This window comes from Mastigoproctus giganteus, chromosome 8, assembly GCF_048544385.1.
Source record: "Mastigoproctus giganteus isolate SK-2022 chromosome 8, ASM4854438v1, whole genome shotgun sequence".
NCBI classification, from domain to species: Eukaryota; Metazoa; Arthropoda; class Arachnida; order Uropygi; family Thelyphonidae; genus Mastigoproctus; species Mastigoproctus giganteus.
This window is the reverse complement of record NC_143582.1, coordinates 52,499,526-52,520,824: the sequence shown is the minus strand read 5'-3', so window position 1 is coordinate 52,520,824 and position 21,299 is coordinate 52,499,526. Positions and strand designations below refer to the sequence as shown.

General features: G+C 36.7%; 1 protein-coding gene across 1 annotated transcript in view; it reads right to left on the bottom strand.

Moving 5' to 3' along the window:
- Positions 1–4,954: 4,954 nt before the first annotated feature.
- The window catches only part of NdufV3 (NADH:ubiquinone oxidoreductase subunit V3), a 62,417-nt gene continuing 46,072 nt past the window's right edge, over positions 4,955–21,299 (bottom strand). Inside the window, exon 3 of the mRNA XM_090379447.1 lies at positions 4,955–5,192. Coding sequence (XP_090235573.1) covers positions 5,011–5,192 — 182 coding nt within the window. The 3' untranslated portion in view covers positions 4,955–5,010. The remainder of the gene's footprint in view (positions 5,193–21,299) is intronic.

The following is a 21,299-nucleotide window of genomic DNA, read 5'->3' as shown; positions in this document are numbered from 1 at the left end:
CATTTTTTTACAGTACTTTTCTCGGCAAACATATTTCCAAAAGTCTTTTTCTGATGATCTGGATTTTAGGAAAATATCGTTTCGCAATGTAATAATTTAATTTTCAAGTAATATTTTCTGCAAGTGAAAAATCTCAGCAATTTTTTCTGAAATTTTTTTTGTATCTTAGTCGACCTTAAAGGGACAAGAACAATGTCTTCAATTGTTTTAAAAATCACTGAATCTGGTTTCAAAATCATCCACAACTTTCTCAATTTCAGAAACTCATTTCTCACTATTAAATTCAAAAACAGGATATTTTTGCAAATGATCTTGCATATTTGCAAAACGATCGAATTTTTTTTCTTTGAGATCCTTAGCCATTTCCAAAAAATTGATATTTATATTTATATTTATTTACTACTAATCATGTCATGCACAGTTTTATTTTTTCCTTGTAATTCATTGGTATTTATATACTACTAATCATGTCACGCACAGTTTTATTTTTGACTTGTAATTCCAAATTCAGATCACTTAATTTACTGGTAAAATCAGCCAAAAACGCCAAATCACACAACGAAACCATATCTTGCAGCTTCTGATAGTCATCTCCACTTTTATTGACAAATTTTTTAATTTCATTCAGCAAATTTCAAAATCTGTAGAAACTTACTCCAACTCAGCCACCTCACATCAGTGTGTAATATCAGATCTGGTTCATTTTCATCGAGGTGCATTTTGAAAAGTCTCCTTTGAAGAGATTGTCCTCTGATGGAATTCACGATTTTGAAAGCGATGTCCATAACACTTTTATTATTTAATCTTTTGCTGGCTAACACTTTTTGGTGGATGATACAGTGGTAACTCAAAAAAATCTGGGAATTCATCATCCTTTTGGCACAATGCGATGAATCCATTAAGATGCCCTGGCTCCATTCCTTTGGCTCCATCTGTTATTATTGATACGAGCTTAAATAGTGGTAATTTAATTTATCAATAAAATTTTTGAATGCGTTAAATATATCAAGACTTCCAGTTCTTTCTTTTAACGAAACCATACCCAGCAAACTGCTGGGTATGGTTTCTGCCACTAGAGAAGAACTTTCTCTAGTGGCAGAATCATTGAAAACCATATGAATAAAAATGAAAAATTGAGCTGTGTCACTGACGTTTGTAGATTCAGCCAGGTGTAAAGAAAAGGACACACAATTAGCAATATGAACATGCAATTGTTCGCTCACATTTTTACTAATTTTTTCGATGTGTTGCATCACAGTATTTCGAGATAATTGCAGATCTTGAAGGGTACTTTTAATTCCAGTGGTTCTTAAAATTTTCAAAAAGAGAATCTGTTATTTCTAAAAATGCATCTTTGATGAATTGACCATCAGAAAATGATTTACACTTTTTTGCAAGAAGACGACTCACTTTAAACGATGCTACAGTTACTGCTTTATATTGTAAATTAGGTGTCACGAAGAAATTTTGTTGTGCAAATAATCTGGATTTAAGTTCTTTTAATTTATTTTTTCTAAGGTCAGTATTAGGGGAAAAATCCGACTGGTATTTACTATGGAGCGCATTGAAGTGCCTTCCTAAATTTCCTTTTTTGGGTATAGCCACGGAAACATTGCAAATCAAACAACATTTTTCTTTTATCATTACAAAAAAGTATTTTAGTTCCCACTCTTGATGAAAATTATATGTTTTACTCTTTTTTGTAGTATTCATTTTAAATCAAAGGGTATTAAATTAACGTATAAGCACTGTCCAGTTATTAATATTAACTAAGCCAAATAAGAATGACACATACGCTATGCTCTCCTCAATGTAACTGCATGAATTTTCACTAGACAAGCCTAGCGGCTGCGCGGCGACAAGAGTGGTCATGTGGTTTGACAGATTTGTACAATTTGATACAATTTGATAACCTTTTGCCATTTTCAAACCTTAATAATGCCTCATGTGTGAATGTAGATGCAAAATACTCATTCAGTTTGTTTGCTATCTGAGCAGGATCATCAACAGTCGAACCATCGATATCAAGTAGACCAATCAGATTCATTCCCTTCCTTTTAGAGTTTATATAAGTAAAGAAATCCTTGCTGTTTTTCTTAGCATCCTTTGCCAAGGATTTCTCGTAATCTGCCTTCGCCTGCCTAACCTCCTTTGTGACCTGATTACAGATTGGCTGATTTCTGCCATAGGCTTCTGAGTCGCTTGATAATTTATATGCATTCCATGCATTTTTCTTCTGTCAAGAGTCTCATTAGTTCATTTGATAACCATTTATGCCTAAACCTTCAACAATATTTCTTAATAGGTATGAAACTTTTAGTAGCTTCCACGATTAATTCCTTGAATGCTTCCCACTTAGAATTTACTGTTGGTAACATCATCAGTTGATTCCACTGCACAGAATTTAAAAACTGTCACCTAGTGGTTCCTTTATCTGCAAATTCTTAATACACAAATGATTACTGCTGATAACCAGATCAAGAGTATTACCCTCTCTGGTTGCCTCTCGAACATGCTGCTGCAGAAAACAATCATCCAATAAATCCACAAAAGTCTTACTAGTGTGTGAATGACCAACACACAAGTTCCAGTCATTATCTGGGAAGTTAAAATCCCCCATTATAAGACATTCTGATTTACTAGTCCACTATATTTCTCTGTACAATTGTTCATTGTGCTCATTTGAGACATTAGGCCTGTAACACACTTCTACTCTTATTTTTGCTTTCGCAGTGCTTATGTCACACCAAACTGACTCAACAGTGCACTGTTCATCTATATCAACTGGATGCACTTCTTTTGATTATGTTTTTCTTAATTAACAGCATAACACCTCCTCCCTGTCTATCCTTTCTGTACATATTGTACTCCCCAAATTCCAATTCTGCATTCCTAATATCAGTGTGACACCACGTCTCTGATATCCCAACAATATCCGCCTTTGATGTCTTGACCAACTTAAAATTCATCAAATTTATTTACTATACTTCTAGCATTGGTATACATGCACCTATTCTTATTCGTAGTTACCCTGACACATCCCATATACCCACATGTTTCACGATGACTGCCATCAGTCCCTGAAACCCCCAGCACCCCTTGCTCCAGGTCACTACTTATTCTAATAGAAGTTGTGCAAGAATCACCTTCACCTCTGCCTGTGGCTACTTTTAACCTTTTAGTCTGTGAATCCCCCCAAGCTAGCAGTTTTCTGACCCACCTAACACTTCCTCGATAGCATCAGCAAATATTCTTGCACCCTTGCTATTTAAGTGTATCCCATCCCTGTAGAAGCAGTCTCTCCTGTTAACAAGCACAGACCACACTGAAAAAAATTCTACCCCTTGAGCCTTGCACATTCCCTCTAGGGCAAATTGATTGACAAGGCTCTCATCATGTACCCCTCCTATTGTGTCTGGGCAGAATTGCAGACACTTTCAAATTTAACCCTGACTCATGACTTTTTTGCAACATTGACCTGTACTTGTTAAGTCAATCTGTAGATCTCCTACTCTTAATGTCATTGGTGCCAGTGTGTACAACAATATCACCTTTTGTTCCCTTAAAAGATGATATATGCTTTACATCATCAACTTTTGCCCCTGGCAGACATACCCTGGTCCTGTTCCATCTATCCTTTTTACACAATATATTCCCAGTCTCCCTGACAATAGTCACCAGCAATAACTAGTTCCTTTGGGACCAATGCATTCTGCCTTGGAAATTGCTACTGTGTTGCCTGATGCCCAGGAGTGACCTCTAGTGTTGAGTTGGTCAGCTGAGAGCTTGACGGGCCCCTCATTAATTTCTTCGAGGGCATCTACCCTACACCTCAAGCTCTCATAGACTCACAGTAGAACGCTGAGTTAACGCCTAATTTCTAGACACTCTCTGCACCTGGCACACACAAAGACATCCTCCTAAGCTAGATCATGTTCTGTTCCAGAGAGTTCGGCAAACATTTCACAAGTTGCACATTTTTTTTGGCTGTGATGCGTTGGAGAATCGGCTCCCTCAGTTCTTCCCTGAGTCACAGCACTCCTGCCACTTTGTGCCCATTGCTTTGCTGCTCTAGTCTGGGGCATGATATTTTAAATTAATAAGATTAATAAATTTAATTAATTAATTGTCAATACTACACTATCTAATAGAATCCTAAGTGCAGTGATGTGTATTATGCTATATAATTATATGTTAGAGCTACCTAGTTACCACAATTAAAAATTTGAATTCCCTACTACTCTATACAAAAAAAATGGCTGCAAGATTCGAATGAAATAACGGTTTTACATATATTAAGTAGTAATCTACAAAAACTCTATCTAAATTAAAAATAACCAGCGTAACTATAACTATAAGACTACGTATAAAGTACAATATAAAATAACAATTAGGTAAATAAAAAAGCAAACACATCACTTTTTTGGAGCCTGTAATTCACAGCAGTAATTTTTAAAGAGAGTCAGCACCCTCTATAAGATATCACATATACAAATGACTTTATGTGTGATATCTTATAGTACTGAAAATACAGTTAACTATTAACTCTAAGTATAGATCTGAGAGACTTAGATGATTTTTTTTATTAATTTTTTTAATTTTTATTTTGTGATACTGAAAATATGCACAGCTTATTGTCCTAACAGGCTCAGTACCTCTCTAACTAGTACAAACTGAAAATGAATTAATTTATATAACACTGTATATAATTCTGAGGATGACTATGTGAATTGTGAACTACATGTGAATGACTATGTGAACGACACGTGCAATTTGTATATTTCAAGTTATAACTTGTTCAAAAGTATAAATTTTTTGAGGAGTAAAAGTTACATTAATTATGAAGTAAATAAAATGTAATTATCTATAAATTTAAAGTTTATTTATACTAATATTGCTGTACATATAATTTTTTTTGTTACCTACATTTAATTCTGTACTTCAAAATGTGCTCACTACATACTTCTTAAATAAAATGAAAGATACTCTTTTCAGATAAATATACAAACTTCAACTTTTAGAACTTTGGGATTTTTTACTAGATGGCTGTGGAAGTCTGAACTTGTCCATATCTATCATAATGTCTAAGAAGGTCCATTCATTATGTTCATAATATTCTTTAACTTTGTATGTTTCAACAGATGGTGACAGTGATTCTGGTACATACTGCATTGGGTTGCCTGTTGCTTGACCTAGTAAAAGATAAAAACAAAATTGAAATCGTACTGCTCAAAAGCTGTTTTTTGAAAAAAAAAATTCTATACAAGATCTTTTCTGACATCTACTTTGTGGTTCCAAAAATAGTCAAGTAATTGTAATGAAGATTTTATGAAAATGATTAATTAAAGGAAATCTTGTAGGACAAAAATAACACTTCTGTGTGAGATCCGTCCCGACAAATATTAAAATAATTTTAATTTCATTTAATGAAAATCATCCATTAAATGAAACTTTTTAAGATAAAATAACATTTCTAGCACTGAATAAAGTTTTCTCCCAATAGGCTTGATCTATAATTATTTAAATCTGTAAATTTAAAAATTTATTCAAAATATTTGAAAAATAATCCCCCCCCCCCCCTCAACTCTACAAAAATGTTTATAAATTTCAATTTTAATTACAGAACAGTACTTCTAAAGTGTTTACCGTGTCTACTTTGGCCAACATGCTGTCATGTCATCAGTTTTTTTCATGAATAACACAAAATGGCCAAAAGTAACTAATACAAACAAGTTAGAAGAAATGAAGTGCAGAAAGAGTGATGCCAGAATGCAGGAACCGGCAGGTGGCCAACTTCCTTTATTTCTGGATTTTTTTTTTGTTTTGTTTCATTTTTTAATGAAAAATCCAAAAATTTAAAAATGTTTTAATTAAAGAAATAATAAAATATATTACTTAAATATTAAAAAATACACACACACATAGATATAAACATGGTGAGTCATGAAGAATGTGCACAAGTTCAGAATGTTCTATTTTAGGCAAGTCAGTAACTTCATATTGTGCCATTGTGCATTATGTCTGTTTTAAGTGTGTTCATGGGGCAACTTATATGTAGTACTTATACTACCAAAAATCTGTAATAACTCACTGGAAAAAATCCCTGACTGAGTACCTACAGCCCCAACTGAAGAGTTCTATGTCTTTAGAAAATCCACCAATCTATTTCAGCTAGAATCCAGACCTCTCTAAATGAGTAACAAGTGGTGAAACCATTATAACTGTAACCTGTAGCAGAGCCATGGATGTTTGAATTTAAAAAAAAAATTGGCTAAGGAGTTTAAATGGTAAAAAATAAAATAATAAAAAAAATATAAGCAAAACATACTTAACACGAATAAACATTTTGCTATATATGCATCTGCATATTGTTAGTTATTTTTTAAAAAATTAGTTTTTTATTATTTCTTATCAACAAAACTCCACAGCCATTTTCTAAACAACAATAACTCCACTACTGTTTAGAATCAAACCCATGCTGATATAATATTTTTACTTGGAATGATGCAAGAAATCACATATGGGCTGAGAAGTGGCAACTGAAGTTTAACATTGACAAATGCAAAGTAGGCAGTTCTCGATTTACAAGTTCCAAGGTATACAAGTTTTTCCCCCATAAGCATCAAGTATCAACAAAATCGAAAATATAAACATTAATTGCAAAAAATGAATGTTAAACATTCATAAATGAGGGCATATTTCAAACCATGTGCGTAGTATACACTACAGTGTACCCCACTTTACAATATTAATCAGTTCCAGAGATACCATTGTATCATTAAAATATTGTAATGTGAACCCAATAACACTGTTTTTTGGTAATTCGTTTTAAGATCTCAGAAGTTGAAATTTTCGGTGTATAACTAAGTTATTTATCTCTCTTAAATGTCATTTTTAAGGTCACGAGCGTGACCTTAAGGCCATATAAATGGTCATGAGCGTGGTTTGTAAATTGTATTAGGTACCAATTCAAATCATTAAAATGCACTACACTTTCATTATCATATGTTCTGTTATAAGAATAAATTTTGAACTGCTTTGTGATCTTTTTCTAAAGCACATTTCTTGTGGTCACGACCATAAAACAAAAACAATTTGCACTCTTTGGTTTATTGGGCTTTTCTGTTTACTGCAAGCAATTATAAATGGGTAGTAAACTCGATCTTGCATTTGCAAAAATACCAATAGCTGGAATTGTGTGGTTTTTTACGTTTTGTGGTGAAATGTGTTTCCCCTTTACTGAAATCTTCAATTGTATAAAACAAATAAATTTCAGAATCTTCTCTTCATTCCTTTTTTTAAGCTTCATATACTTGTTACTCTGCACGAATCATGTTAGTTGCAATTTGTGTGTGCCGTTAAAAAATGCTTATTTTTTTATTATTTTTTTTTTTATGAAAACCCTAAACACGAAAGGCATCAAAACCTATAGTACTCAGTACCGTGCATGGGTTGAAGGAGAAATATGGGGGGAGGGAGATGCCGGAAACTTTGCCCTAGAGACTAAACATGGGTTTCACAACTTCAAGCCTCCAATAAGCAAACTGGTGGTATTTCACCGGTTGATGAAAGTTATCTACCACCTATGCATGCAATTGTGAAATTTATAATTAAATAAGATTATCTTGGGAACAAACGACTCTTGAAACAGTTCTGAAGAAGACTCCTCCTTGTGCAACAAACCAACGAGTGCCGAGCCAATAATGAGTGATCAACGAGTGTGCATTTGGTCGTTGATGATGAAGAATAAACATTCTTTAACATTTGTAAGTCGTAAATAATTTTTCTATTATTATAATTTGCTTGATTTTACTGGCTACGTTTTCATTTCTTTCGATAAATCAATTGTTTAAACAAACTAATTAGCTAACTAATTTCATTGTTGAGAATGTAACCCCTATTTTTAACCCTATGTCTATGGGAAATAAATTCCCGCTTTACGAGCGCGTGCTAGGAACGAATTAACTCGTAAAGTCGAGAACTAACTGTACTGCATATGGATAGAAGTAACCCCAGAGGAATGTACCAACTGTGTGGTACTACACTTAGGGAGTAGAAAATGAAAAAGACCTGGGAGTAACTGTGCAGTCAGATATGAAGTTTTCTGAGCAATGCAGACAGGCTGCCAGAGCAGATCATGGGGTTTTGCCAATGATATACAGGAATTTTGCTAGAAGAGAAAAGGAGGTGATTTTCCCTTTGTATAAGGCAATGGTCAGGCCACACCTTCAGTACTGCGTACAGGTCTGGAGGCCTTATTTTAGGAAGGATGTAGATTTGTTTGAGCGTGTACAGAGAAGGACAACAAGATTGGTGAGGGAACGAAGGGATCATCTTACCAAGAGAGGCTTAAGTTCTGCAAATTGCAGTGGCTGGAGACTAGGCACTTGCAAGGTGATCTGATTGAGGTGTATAAGGCCTTGAATGGGAAGAATCCGATGGAATTCTTCCGCTTGCTCAGATTACGAACCATAGGGGACATAAATTCAAATTGGGGAAAGACAACTATAGAATAGAAGTGTGGAAATTTGCCTTTAGCCAGAAGGTGGTTAATTGCTGGAACCAACTTCCATCTGTCGTTGCGGAGAAACTGGACAAAGTTTTAGAGGGAATGGTGTGAATTTTTTTTTTTTTTTTTTTTTGGCTGATGCTACATAAGCTCATGCTTGCTTTATTGCATCACATGCTTTTATTACTATTACTATATCAGATACTATAAGTTGAAGCAATTTGTTTATAAAACTGTAACGGGTTCAAACACTCCTGACTGCTAAATATGGTCGATCTACCAACCTGGACTTGTCCAGTGTGGCAGAATGAAGTCCATTCCCTCAACATGACTTGTTGAAGAGGCCTCCATCCTGCGGTGGATTGACAATGACTGTAGATTTATTCATTTATTTATTTAAAAAAAGTTTCTAAAATCATTAATCTGGCAGTAATATCACCCCCTTTTATAGCACCGTTTTGTAAAAATAGTATTGCCTAACCTGACAAGCCGGAGACTAATATTTGTAGTCTACAATTTTTTTGAATCATGCCTATAATATAATAATTCTTACCCTTTTATCACAAGATTGCAATACTTGTTAATTTTATTTCTTTAAAAAATAAATCAGTTTTGTAAATGTATTTTTGGCCTCTACTCATTAGTTTTAATGAAAAAAAGTTTATTGATTATGGTTAAAATTTTATAAACAATATTTGTAACATAAAATAGGAACATGAAACTTTGGCATTACTCCACACAACAAACAAAGCTAATACACCACTCCCCAGTTATAAAGCCATAGTTTATCCGGATATACCATGGGTCGTTCTGTCTCTGCCATTGAAAAAATTCTGTGAAAAATATTAACCTTTCACTGCAGGCAGGTTCCCCACCCAAAAGCCTTGGTGAGGGAGGGAAAAAGTTGGGTTTCTTGGGAATCCCAGAAACTTTACCCTCCCGCAGGGTTAAGCAGCAAAAAAAAAAAAAAAAAATTTATCAAACAAAGCAATTCCTGCTTGTTTCGAGCATTTTTCATGCAATGATATCCTCTCCTACTTTACTCTCTCTTCGAGCGGCAGTTTTGCTAATCTTCAAGGTCAATAACCACTATTCTGTTTTAGTTACTGCAGTTAATACAGAGTATCTATTGCTTGTGTATGGATGTCACCATAAACGAAAAAAGATGATCCATAGTTTCAGAACTTATCTGTATTGGTTGTTTTTTTTTTTTTTGTTTTTTTTTTTTGTGACTGTTCAGTGTGTATGAGTGAATTTTTACAGACGTATATAACTACTGTTCATAATAAATTAGAATTAAATTTATGAGATATACACCATCAAGGAAAAGCTGACTGTTTTGTCTCAAAACAGTCAATTTTGTCTCAAGGAAGACAGTGTTCCTCCTTAGATAAGTTGGACAACAGATGAACAGACAGACAGTTTTTAAATTATATACAGTGGGACCAACTGATGATGTTACCATCAGCAAATTCTAAATGGGAAGCATTCAAGGAATTAATCATAGAAGCTACTAGGCTTTTCATATCGAGAATGAAAAAATACCTGGAATGAGAGAATTGTGCAGTCGGCTATGAAGTTCTCTGAGCAATGCAGACAGGCTGCCAGGTCAGCTCATGGGGTTTTGTCAGGAATACAGGAATTTTGCTAGCTGGGATAAGGAGATGATTATCCCATTGTATAAGGCAGTGTCAGGCCACATCTTAAATACTGCATACAGGTCTGGAGGCCTTATTTTAGAAAGGATGTAGAGCTGCTGGAACAAGTACAGAGAAGGCCAACAAGATTGGTGAGGGGAACAAAGGAATTCTTACCACGGATGGCTTCAGTTCTGCAAATTGCAGCACCTGCGAGGTGATCTGATTGAGGTGTTTTAGGCTTTGAATGGATTGAGCAAGCTTAATGCTGATGGGATTCTTCCTCTTGCTAAGACTACAAACACGAGGGAGCTCAAATTCAAATTGATGAAGGGCAGTTGCAGAACAGATTTGTGGAAGTTTGCCTTTAGCCAGTGGGTAGTTGATTGCTGGAACAAGCTTCCATCTGTTGTTGCATAAGTTGACAGTTTAAATAAATTCAAGGAAGAGCTAGACAAACTATTGAAAGGAGTGAATAGGTGAAATAGGTGTTTTTTTTTTTTTTTTTTATTTGGTTATGATGCTGTATAAGCATCATTTGCCGCTAAATCCCCAGGACTCCAAAGGAAAAAAATCAAGACACTGCAAAAACGACACAGTGGATGATTGTTTATACACGTGTTTCATTCAGAAATGCAGTTTAGTGTATCCACTGTCAGGTCTCATCCTGAAGATGCATGCGGAGAAATTTTTTCAAGACTTAAAAACTTGATGTCGAATTCTCTACCACTGATGGATGGCTTTGGCATTGACAGAAACATCACAGTATTAGGGAAATAACAATTACTAGTAGTAGTTGCAAACTTATGTAGCATCAGCCAAACAAAAAAAAAAAAAAAAAAGAACTCCATTTCACACATCCATTCCCTCTAAAATTTTGTCCAGTTCCTCCTTGAATTTATTTAAGCTCCAGTGAGAGACAAAAAAAAAACGGCATCACTTGTGAATTTTGAAAACAATGTGTTTTGCGCTGCATTGTGGGTTGCAGAAATGTTCAAAATGCATTTGTTAAATGGGATATGTATCTCTGTGAATGAAATCCAATAAAAAGACTCCATCTGATATACCTGATAGCCATAAATATCTTCCCAAAGGATAAAATGCATAATTAATGGAAATATGAGAAATCATGCAATGGCCATCACGACAACTAAACATACATTTTATTGCATTTATGTGTACAAACTGAAATGATAAGTTAACATAATAGTATTATATACAGTCAGTCCTCGTATAACACGTGTTTACATTACACGAATTCGATCATACACGATTTATAAATAGGGGAACGATATCTTATATAACATGAACCGAATTTGCTTATGCACGATTCGCCTTTGTGTTTACAAGAAATGGCAGTCGAACGCAGAATCACCCCAACCGAACGCAACACGATAGGAATGAAGAGAAGATTCTGAAAATGTATTTATGTTTTTTATATCAGTGAAGGGGAAACACATTTCACCATAATAACGTAAAAACCAACACAATTCCAGCTATCGGTATAATCGCAAATGCAATTAGATCGAGTTTACTACCAGTTTATAACAGATTCCACTAGCAGAAACGCAACTGGAAATTTTTATTGTTTTATGGTAGGTAACCCCTAGAAATGTGCTTTAGCAAAATGTGAGGTGTTAATAGTGTATCTCTGCCTTTACGGTGTTGTTTATTCAGTTGCTACACGCGTGCAGCTTTGTTCATGTGTATCAAGTGTGCCTCCTCGTTTTGTAATTGTGCTTTATTCCCTAAAAATGAGTAAAATACTTAAAAGGTGTGAAAAGGAAGCGTCCTGGTGAAGACACTGCAGATTCAGAGAGCAAAAGAAAAGCAATATCAATAAACAGAGGCAGACTGGATGAAAAATTCTTACCCGGGAAAATTTATAGTGGCCTCATACTATGGTTTATGGCCAAAATCACACCGGCCTCCGGCCCACCGGGGTTTCCCCGGTAAGGCTTATGGCCAGTCCGCCTCTGTCGATAGAGAAAACATATGAAATTGTGAAACGCTTTGAGCAAAATGAAAGACCATGTGATATTGCACGTGCTACAGACCTAAATGAGGCAACGCCGAGAATTAGAAAGAATGCAGGGAAAATAAAAACAACTTTCATAGCAGGAACAACTCGAAGTGTAATTAAAATCCATTAGATTAAGACACAAAGATTTGGAAGAGATGGAACGCCTGTCATCTGTTTGGATAGAAAATCAAACAAAAAGCAAGTTTGCTTACGATAGAAGTAAAAGCATTAGCAATATTTTATTACGTAATAGTCGTAATAAAATGCATAAGTATTTTATTACGATTATTTATTGTGTTTGGTAATGATTTGGTTAGAAATGTGTGTTCAATCTTGGGTGGTCGGCACCTAACCCCATTTTTCCCATAGGGCCTGTTTATATTGCACGATTTTGCCTTGCACGAGGGTTTCTAGGAACGCAACTATCGTGCTATACGAGGACTGACTGTACTGTAAATCAGCAAAATAAGTTCTTAATGTTTTGTTGTTCCTCCTCGAGCTGCAATTACAGCCTTGCAACGATCTGGCATAGAGTTAATCAACTTCTGGATATACAGTTGCCCAATTTCGTGGTACCACACCCTTGCAATGCTCTCCTGCAACTTCTGGATATACAGTCGCCCACTTTCATGGTACCACACCCTTGCAATGCTCTCCTGCAGCTGAATCTTACTTGTTGGCTTCTTCTGAGAAATTTTAGATGACATTATGTACTAGCAATTTTCAATAAGGTTCAAATCTGAACTGTTCTCGGGCCAGTCCAACACTGCAATGCCAGAATTTCTGAGGTATGACTGCACCTTAAGGGAGAAAAATGAGGAAAAACATTGCTGTAAGTATGTTTTAAGACTTGTGAGACAATGAGACAAACTCATCATTAAATCTAAATAGCATAAAACTTACCAATTTTGCTGTGTGGTAAGGTGCTGAGTCCTGTTGAAAAATGTAGTTTTGGATGTCTGTGTGGTGATCCCTAATAATGGGTTTCAGGCACTCCTCCAAGATAGCAGTGTAGGTTTCTTCATTCATCTTTCCGTTAATAAATTTGATTCACCCCACCCCTTTGCTTGTTATGCATCCCCAGACCATCTGACAGGAGAAGAACTTTACAGTCAGTGTTATGCAGTCGGGATGGTATGCTCTTTTGCCCTTTTGTCCAGGAAACATGCGTTTTAGCCCAAGCAAGTCGCTTCTTCCTCATTTGTTGGGTCAACAAAGGCTTCTTCTTGGGCCGATAGACATGCAGACCACATTCTGAAAGCAGTCTTTGGAGAGTTCATGCACTTGTTTCAACACCAGAGGCCATCTCAAAGTCCAGTTTTAGATCAGGAGCACTAGCATGGTGATTATGAAGGCATAGCTGTTTCAAATATTGATCATGGGAAGGCATAGTCACTCTCTTCTGGCCCAATTCAGGTCTTCTCTTCACATCGCCGGTTTCACACTTTAATTTCAGCACCGGATACTGTTGACTAGTGGCAGCCTATTTTATCAGCGACAGCATGCGTAGAAAGCCCTTCCTGGGACAGAGCAACAGCTACTTTTTTTTCTTGGTGTCAACTAAACATATGGAGCCATGCTTACACCTCCGCAAAACAGGATACTAATAAACATGTATACCCTTCCAATGCCGTATTTATAGAAACATCTATTCTTGGAAACTTTTAGCATTAACATTAATAGAGGCATATGATGCAAGAAAGCAGACTTTAGCATTAGCATTAGTAGAGGCACACAATGCAAGAAAGTAAGCTTATACAGCATCAGCCAAAAAAAACCCCTTCCCATTTCACTGATCCATTCATTCCAAATGTTTGTCAAGTTCTGCCTTGAATTTATTCTAGGCTATCATTAAGCTATCATAATTTATAATAAGCTATCAACTTCCAAAACAACAGATGAAAGTTTGTTCCAGCAATCAACTACCCGCTGGCTAAAGGCAAATTTACGCACATCTATTCTACAACTGCCTTTCCTCGGTTTGAATCTATGCCCCCCTCTGGTCTGTAATCTGAGCAAGAGGAGGAATCCCATCAGCACTGAACTTGCTCAATCCATTCAAGGCCTTATACACCTGAATCGCCTCATATACACCTCACAGGTGCCTAGTCTCCAGGACCTGCAATTTGCAGAACTTAAGTCTTTCTTCATAAGAGCACCCCTTTGTTCCATTCACCAGCCTTGTTGCCCTTTTCTGTACTCTTTTTAGCAACTCTACATCCTTCCAAAAATGAGACCTCCAGACCTGTACGAAGTACTCAAGGTGTGGCCTGACTATTGCAAAATTCCTGTATATCATTGACAAGACCCCATGACCTACTCTGGCCGCCTGTCTGCACTGCTCAGAAAAGTTCATATCTAACTGCACAATTACCCCAGGTCTCTTTCTTTCTCCACTACCCTGAGAGGCCACCCAGTTGGTACATTTCTCTGGGGTTACTGCTACCCATATGCAGTACTTTGCATTTGTCAATGTTAAACTTCAGTTACCACTTCTCCGCCCATCTACCCTATTTTTCCAGATCCTGTTGCAGCAGCACACTGTCATTACTGTTATTAACAACCCTGCCAACCTTCTGTATCATCCGCAAACTTCGACATTGGAGAGTGGAGAAAATCATCGGATGCTGGTAATGCAAAACAAATTCTTAGTTACTTAAAATTTATATGTGAAGGTTACTGTGAGGAGCTGTTGTTGTTGTCAATGGTTTTTGGAGCATCGTCAATTAAGGCCATATTGCTCTGTGTGTGCTGTCTGTAAATTACATGTGTTCTAAGGTCGATTTTCTGTTTGCTGGACGAAAAACTCGAGTTTCCAGCAGAAAAAATCATGCTACCCTTGCCTGAGACAGACTAACTCAGCCATGTTGTGAAAAAGGTCCATAAAAATTCTTCCTGTCGTTGATGGGACTCGAATTCGGATCTTTTCCACCCGGTGTGGGGAGGACAGTGATCCTACCAATTGTGCTACCTTGAGGGCCTGTAAGGAGTAACTATACAAGTGTAAGCAGTCCTCACTATTTTAAGGATGTTACCAATGAAATCTTTGGACTTGAAATCATTCTGAACAAAACACGTTTGAAGTTAAGTAAGGACCATGTCACCCTATTGTTTTGCTTGAATGGAACAGGAACCCATAAACTGCTACTTGTGGTAAATGGAAAAATTAAGAATCTGTGCTGATTTAAATCCATCAACTAAAAACATCTTCATATTGAATATGTGAGCAGCTCAAAAGCATGGATGACTGCAGATTTATTTTTGACCTGGTTCCACGAAACATTTGCACCTTCCGTGCAATGACACTTGGGAAAAAAATGCCCACCTGCTGACAGTCTCATATCCAAAGATGAAAAGATTAGGGCTATGTATTTACCAAAAAATGACAGCATTAATTTAGCCCCTTGATCAAGGAATCATTTATAATTTTAAGGTAAACTACAGATGCGAACTACTTTTATTTTTTCTGTCTTCAGATCATGATGTTCCCAAATTTCTAAAGCCATTAATTTTTAAGGAAGTAGTGTACAAAATTGGTCTTGGTAGGGAGAGTATTTAGAAAGATTCAATTCAAAATTGTTGAAGAAAAAGTGATTTCTGAGAATAGCCAATGGAAAGAATCAAACTGTAACCAATAAAGAGCAAAACAATAATATGATCAATCAGTGGGTTACTATTGACAAAGAAGAATTATTGTGTCACTTAATAACAGATGAAAGCATTGTTTAAAGTGTCACCAATGAGAGAAGGACAGAAGGAAGTGATGTGGAAATGAACTAGAGGAGGGGCCTGTCGACGTTCTCACAGATCAGGAAGCACTACAGGGCTTATAGTCTTTGATTTGGTAGTTAGAGGCACAGCAGGAAATAGAGGAAGAAAAGGTTTTGCAATTAATGTTGTTAAAAATATGATCTTAAAAAAACTATTTTCTCATAAAAATCAATAAAAAAAATTAGACTTTTTAAAGAAGTGATAAAATAAATAGCTTGAATTTTTTTTATGCTGGCTTATCGCACCATGTTGTTTGTGAAAATAAAGGATTTTTGAAAATTTTGTTTGTTCTTTTGTCAGTATTAAACACTAATTGTTTTATCAGTCTCTTTCCCAGTAACCTGTGTGCATTCATGGTCATGCATGACGTAACTACAGCACTGTATATGCCGTAAATAACAAATTTGTGTCAAATGAGGCTACTCTGGCATTCACTTCAATTTCATGTTTTTTTATTTTACTATTTTTTTTTTTTTAGTTGTTAAAAATTACTGAACAAAGCTATGTTTATCATGTTCAACAGTGTAACATTGAAAGGATTCTTAGATTTTTAGAGAATCAATGAATTTGAGAAAAATTGTAGACATCAGTTATACATGGTTGTCTTATGAAACCCAGGATATAACCGGGGAGTGGTGTATTTATGAAAAATGGGATTCTTCCTTAGATTAAGAACCTGAGGGGGAACAGATTCAAATTGAGGAATGACAGTTGTAGAATAGATGTGCGGAAATTCGCCTTTATCTAGTGGGTAGTTGATTGGTGGAACAGACTTCCATCTTTTGTTGTGGAAGTTGATAGCCTAAATAAATTTAAGGCTGAGCTGGACAGGCATTTGGAATGAATTGAGGGGTGAAATGGGAAGATTTTTTTTTTTTGGGCTGATGCTGCATAAGCTTGACTTGCTTTGGTGCATCGTATGCCTCAACTAATGCTAATGCCAATAACGCGGGTCACAGCTTGCTCCAAAACCCAGAGTATAACCGGGGAGTGGTGTATTTATGAAAAATTTTGAAATGGATGTATTTTAAAGAGAAGAAAAATAGTAATAAAATGCTATTGATTCTGCTTGCATATATAATATGCAATAGTAACACGAAATTATTCATCTTCCCCACCCCCACGATTCTTGAGATATTCACTATATGAAATTTCTGCATGATTCAAAAACAAAAACACATAATTTCCTGTGCCATGGACCAGCACTACAGCTAATATCATATGTAACACATAACTCGTTTAACTATGTCAACCCCACCCCCCCCCCGCCACAATTCACAGAACCATAAAATATGATGATCTTTGACATTTTTAATTTTTGATTCTTCTTTAAAAGCCCTTAAATTTTAAGACCATGTAGTTAATAAAATTGATGCACATTAAATATCAGAATGTATTGTCTGTTTTTCTGGCAATGCAGGACACCACTGTGACATCTTCCTGAAATGCAAATACACTGGAGTAGTTGATGTTTATGGCTACATACTATATTGGAATTTCTGAATTTCTTTTATTTTTAAGTCTGATGGTATTAGTATTGGCAAATGATGAAAGGAAGCATGAAGGAAAACTTATACAACATCAACCAAAAAAGGGGGGCTACTCATATCTGTCGATCAGATCTAATTGTCAAATCCTTCCTTGACCCTTTACCAATCATATTAAAAGTAAAACATTAGCAGGCATGAAATAATTCAAAATTGCTCACTTTATGAAGCCACCTTTATTTTCAATTTATTAGGAACATACGTGTGAAAAATCCATTTTTTTATATTAGAACATATATTTTTAATTAATTTTTTGAAATAACACCTGCCTCTGATTGCTTTAGATATATGTTTTACCTTCCCTGTCAGCAAGTGAAATCTGAGAGAAACAAAAATGAAAAAAAAAATAATAATAAATAATAATAATAAAATAAATAAAAAATAAATAAAATTAGCATACCTTTGACAGCAAATCCTGGTTGGGACTCTGTTCCAAGTATATTAACACGTCTGGAGCCTGAATATGTGACAACATACAAGTACAATCCATGGATTGGACTGCATCCCATGAAATACAATTCACCGAATTGGATTGTCACCAGAAATAGAAGAAACAAGGAAGAGACCACAAATCCCGGACGGGACCTGATCCCACGCTTGTTATTGTTATTTGGTTTTTTTAGGAGCATTAGCAACTAAGGCCATATTGCTCCGGGATATGCGGTGGTCATTCCCTGACCTTTCCACATCCTCTGTATTTGGTGGTTATGGGCTCAAACCCCGGTCTAATCAAGAAGCGTGTGCTATGCACTGCTGCTCCTTCCCACCTGGCTACGGAGGCGCCTCTGATCCCACGCAAGACTCCAAACCCAGACATTGGAGACACCAGCAGCTTCTCTGCCACAAGCCACATTGGCAATCAATGTGGTTTTCTTTTACTTTCCTCCCCGGCCTCGCTAGGGGGAAGAAGAGAGACAGGTCCCTGTCTCTGCCCCCTTCTTCCCCCTAGTGAGGCATGGGCCTGCCTCACTGACTTTCTGGGGTCGCCTTCGCTATCGTCCCCATACCTCTGTCTTTCCCTGCCAGCCTTCAGTCTCTCTCCCCCCCCCCGACTCCATCTAACTTGCAACACTCCACACAATTTATCAAGTAATAATGTCCAAATTTAAACTGTACTTACATAAACCTCTCTCATCCTTTTATATTCTAGCATTAACCCTTTTCTCTCTCTTTTTTTTTTTTTTTTTCAATCACACAGGCTTTTGCCACTGAAATCTTCAGAAACTAGGTGGCAGGGCCTGCCAGAGTACAAAATAAAATCTATTGTTGGGTACTTGACCTGCTTCCCCGGGGACAAGTGTCGTAACAGTGGGTCCCAACAGGGGCCCGATGGCTAAATGGCCAGAAGAACAATGGTGTACAATACTACACATCCTTCCACACACTTTTTAAATCTGTGGCCTTCCCAGAGTTCTGTGCTACACAAACAGAATACACATTGCAGAGATGGGGGAAACCCCTAGTGCCGTCAGACAATTCACACACTTTGCACTTTGCCTTAGTAACCAGAGAAGTAAACAATCTCTGATGCCCGCAAGCATTTTGGTTCATTTGCTTCTGACCAAAAGTTATGCTATCCCTTGTCTTTTATTGGGTGTTACACACACACACTGCTAATTTTAAATTCTTGCTTTAAGAGTGCTTGATGATTATATGGAAGGAATGGCTTCACAAAGCATAACAAAAACTTTCTGATTATTATTTTTTATGTGCAAACTTCTATAACAAAAGAATTAAGGATACAGATTGAAAGTCAAACTAATAATGATGTAATATTAAAATTCACACTGATGCCACTAATAGATATTTTTATTTTCAAATTTAAGTTACTTTGGTGGTTATTCACTACCAATGTGTCTGGAAAAGAATTAAATTTGCTCAAACTTACTTTACTAAAAACACAATATGCAAGTTTGTTCCAACAATCAATACTCTGGTTGAAAGCAAATTTTAGCACATCTATCCTGAAACTATCCTTTTTCAATTTAACTTTGTTTGTCATGTGTGTTTAGCATTAGCAGAGGAATTTGATGCAAGAAAGCAAGCTTATGCAGCATCAGCCAAAAAAAAAAAAAAAACCACTTCCACTTCACCCCTCTGTTCGTTCAAAATACCTGTCCAGCTGAGTCTTAAACTTATTTAGACTATCAACTTCCACGACAAGGGATGGAAGTCTGTTCCACCTACCAACCACCCGCTGGCTAAAGGCAAATTTCCGCACATCTATCCTACATCTGTCTTTCCTCAATTTGAATTTATGCCCTCTCAGGTGATTATTCTGAGCGAGAGGAAGAATCCCATCAGCATTGAGCATGCTCAAACCATTCAAGGCTTTATACACCTCTATCAGATCACTCGCTGGTGCCTAGTCTCCAGACACTGTAATTTGCAAAACTTAAGCCTTTCTTCGTAAGAGCACCCATTTGTTCCATTCACTAATCTTGTTGCCCTTCTCTGTACTCGTTCCAGCAGCTCTACATCCTTCTTGAAATGAGGCCTCCAGACCTGTATACAGTACTCTAGGTGTGGCCTGACCATTGCCTTATACAAGGGAATAATCACCTCCTTATCCCTGCTAGAAAAATTCCTATATATCATTGACAATACACAATGAGCTACTCTTGCCGCCCGTCTGCACTGCTCAGAGAACTTCATATCTGCCTGCACAACCACCCCCAGGTCCCTTCCATTCTCTACCACTGTCAGTGTAGTACCACAGAGTTGATACGTTGCTCTGGGGTTGCTGTTTCCCATGTGTAGTACTTTACATTTGTCAATGTTAAACTTCATTTGCCACCTCTCAGCCCATCTGCTCAACCTTTCCAGATCCTGTTGCAGCAGCATAGTGTCAGTAGTGTCCTTGACAACCCTGCCTACCTTTGTATCGTCTGCAAACTTCGACATTAAACTTGATATACCATCATCAATATCATTTATAAATACAGAAAACAATAATGGACCCAACACTGAGCCCTGAGGGACTCCACTAATAACATTAGTCCACGACGAGCAGCATCCATTGATTACCACTCTCTGTCTTCTCGCCCTCAGCCACCCCTTTATCCACAGCAGCAATTTGCCTCCAATGTCACACTGCTCCAATTTGTGCAGCAGTCTTCCATGTGCAACAGTATCAAAAGCCTTTCTAAGATCCAAGTATATAATATCAAAGTTATTCCCTGCATCCAGTTCCTTTGTGACTGCATCATAGTATCCAATCAAATTGGTCAGGCAAGACTTCCCCTTAACAAAACCATGCTGTGTCCGACCTATAACTGAAGTCTTGTCTAAATGATCCTGCAGTGCTTCTTTAACTAGTGCCTCCATTAATTTTCCTGGAACAGAAGTTAAACTCACAGGTCTATAATTACTTGTGTCAGCCTTTGATCCTCCTTTGTGAATTGGGGTCAGATTTGCACATCTCCAGTCTGTGGGTACGTCCAAGGAAGCTCTCATAATTATGGCTAAGGGTTTGCTTACTTCCTCTGCTGCCTCCTTTAATATAACTGGATAGATCCCATCCACCCCGGGTGCCTTTCTTGTGTTTATCTTCAACAATTTCTCCTCCTCTTTACTCTCAGTTATTACAAGATTCTCTAGCTTACTGCTAGAGTTGAATACAACTCTGGCTTTCCCCTCGCTAAATAAATCCTCATGTGTGAATGTCGATGCAAAATATTCATTTAGTTTGTTAGCTACCTGAGCAGGATCATCAACAGTTGACCCATCGATATCAAGGGGACCAATCTGATTCATCCCCTTCCTTCTAGAGTTTATATACGTAAAGAACTCTTTGCTGTTTTTCTTTGCAT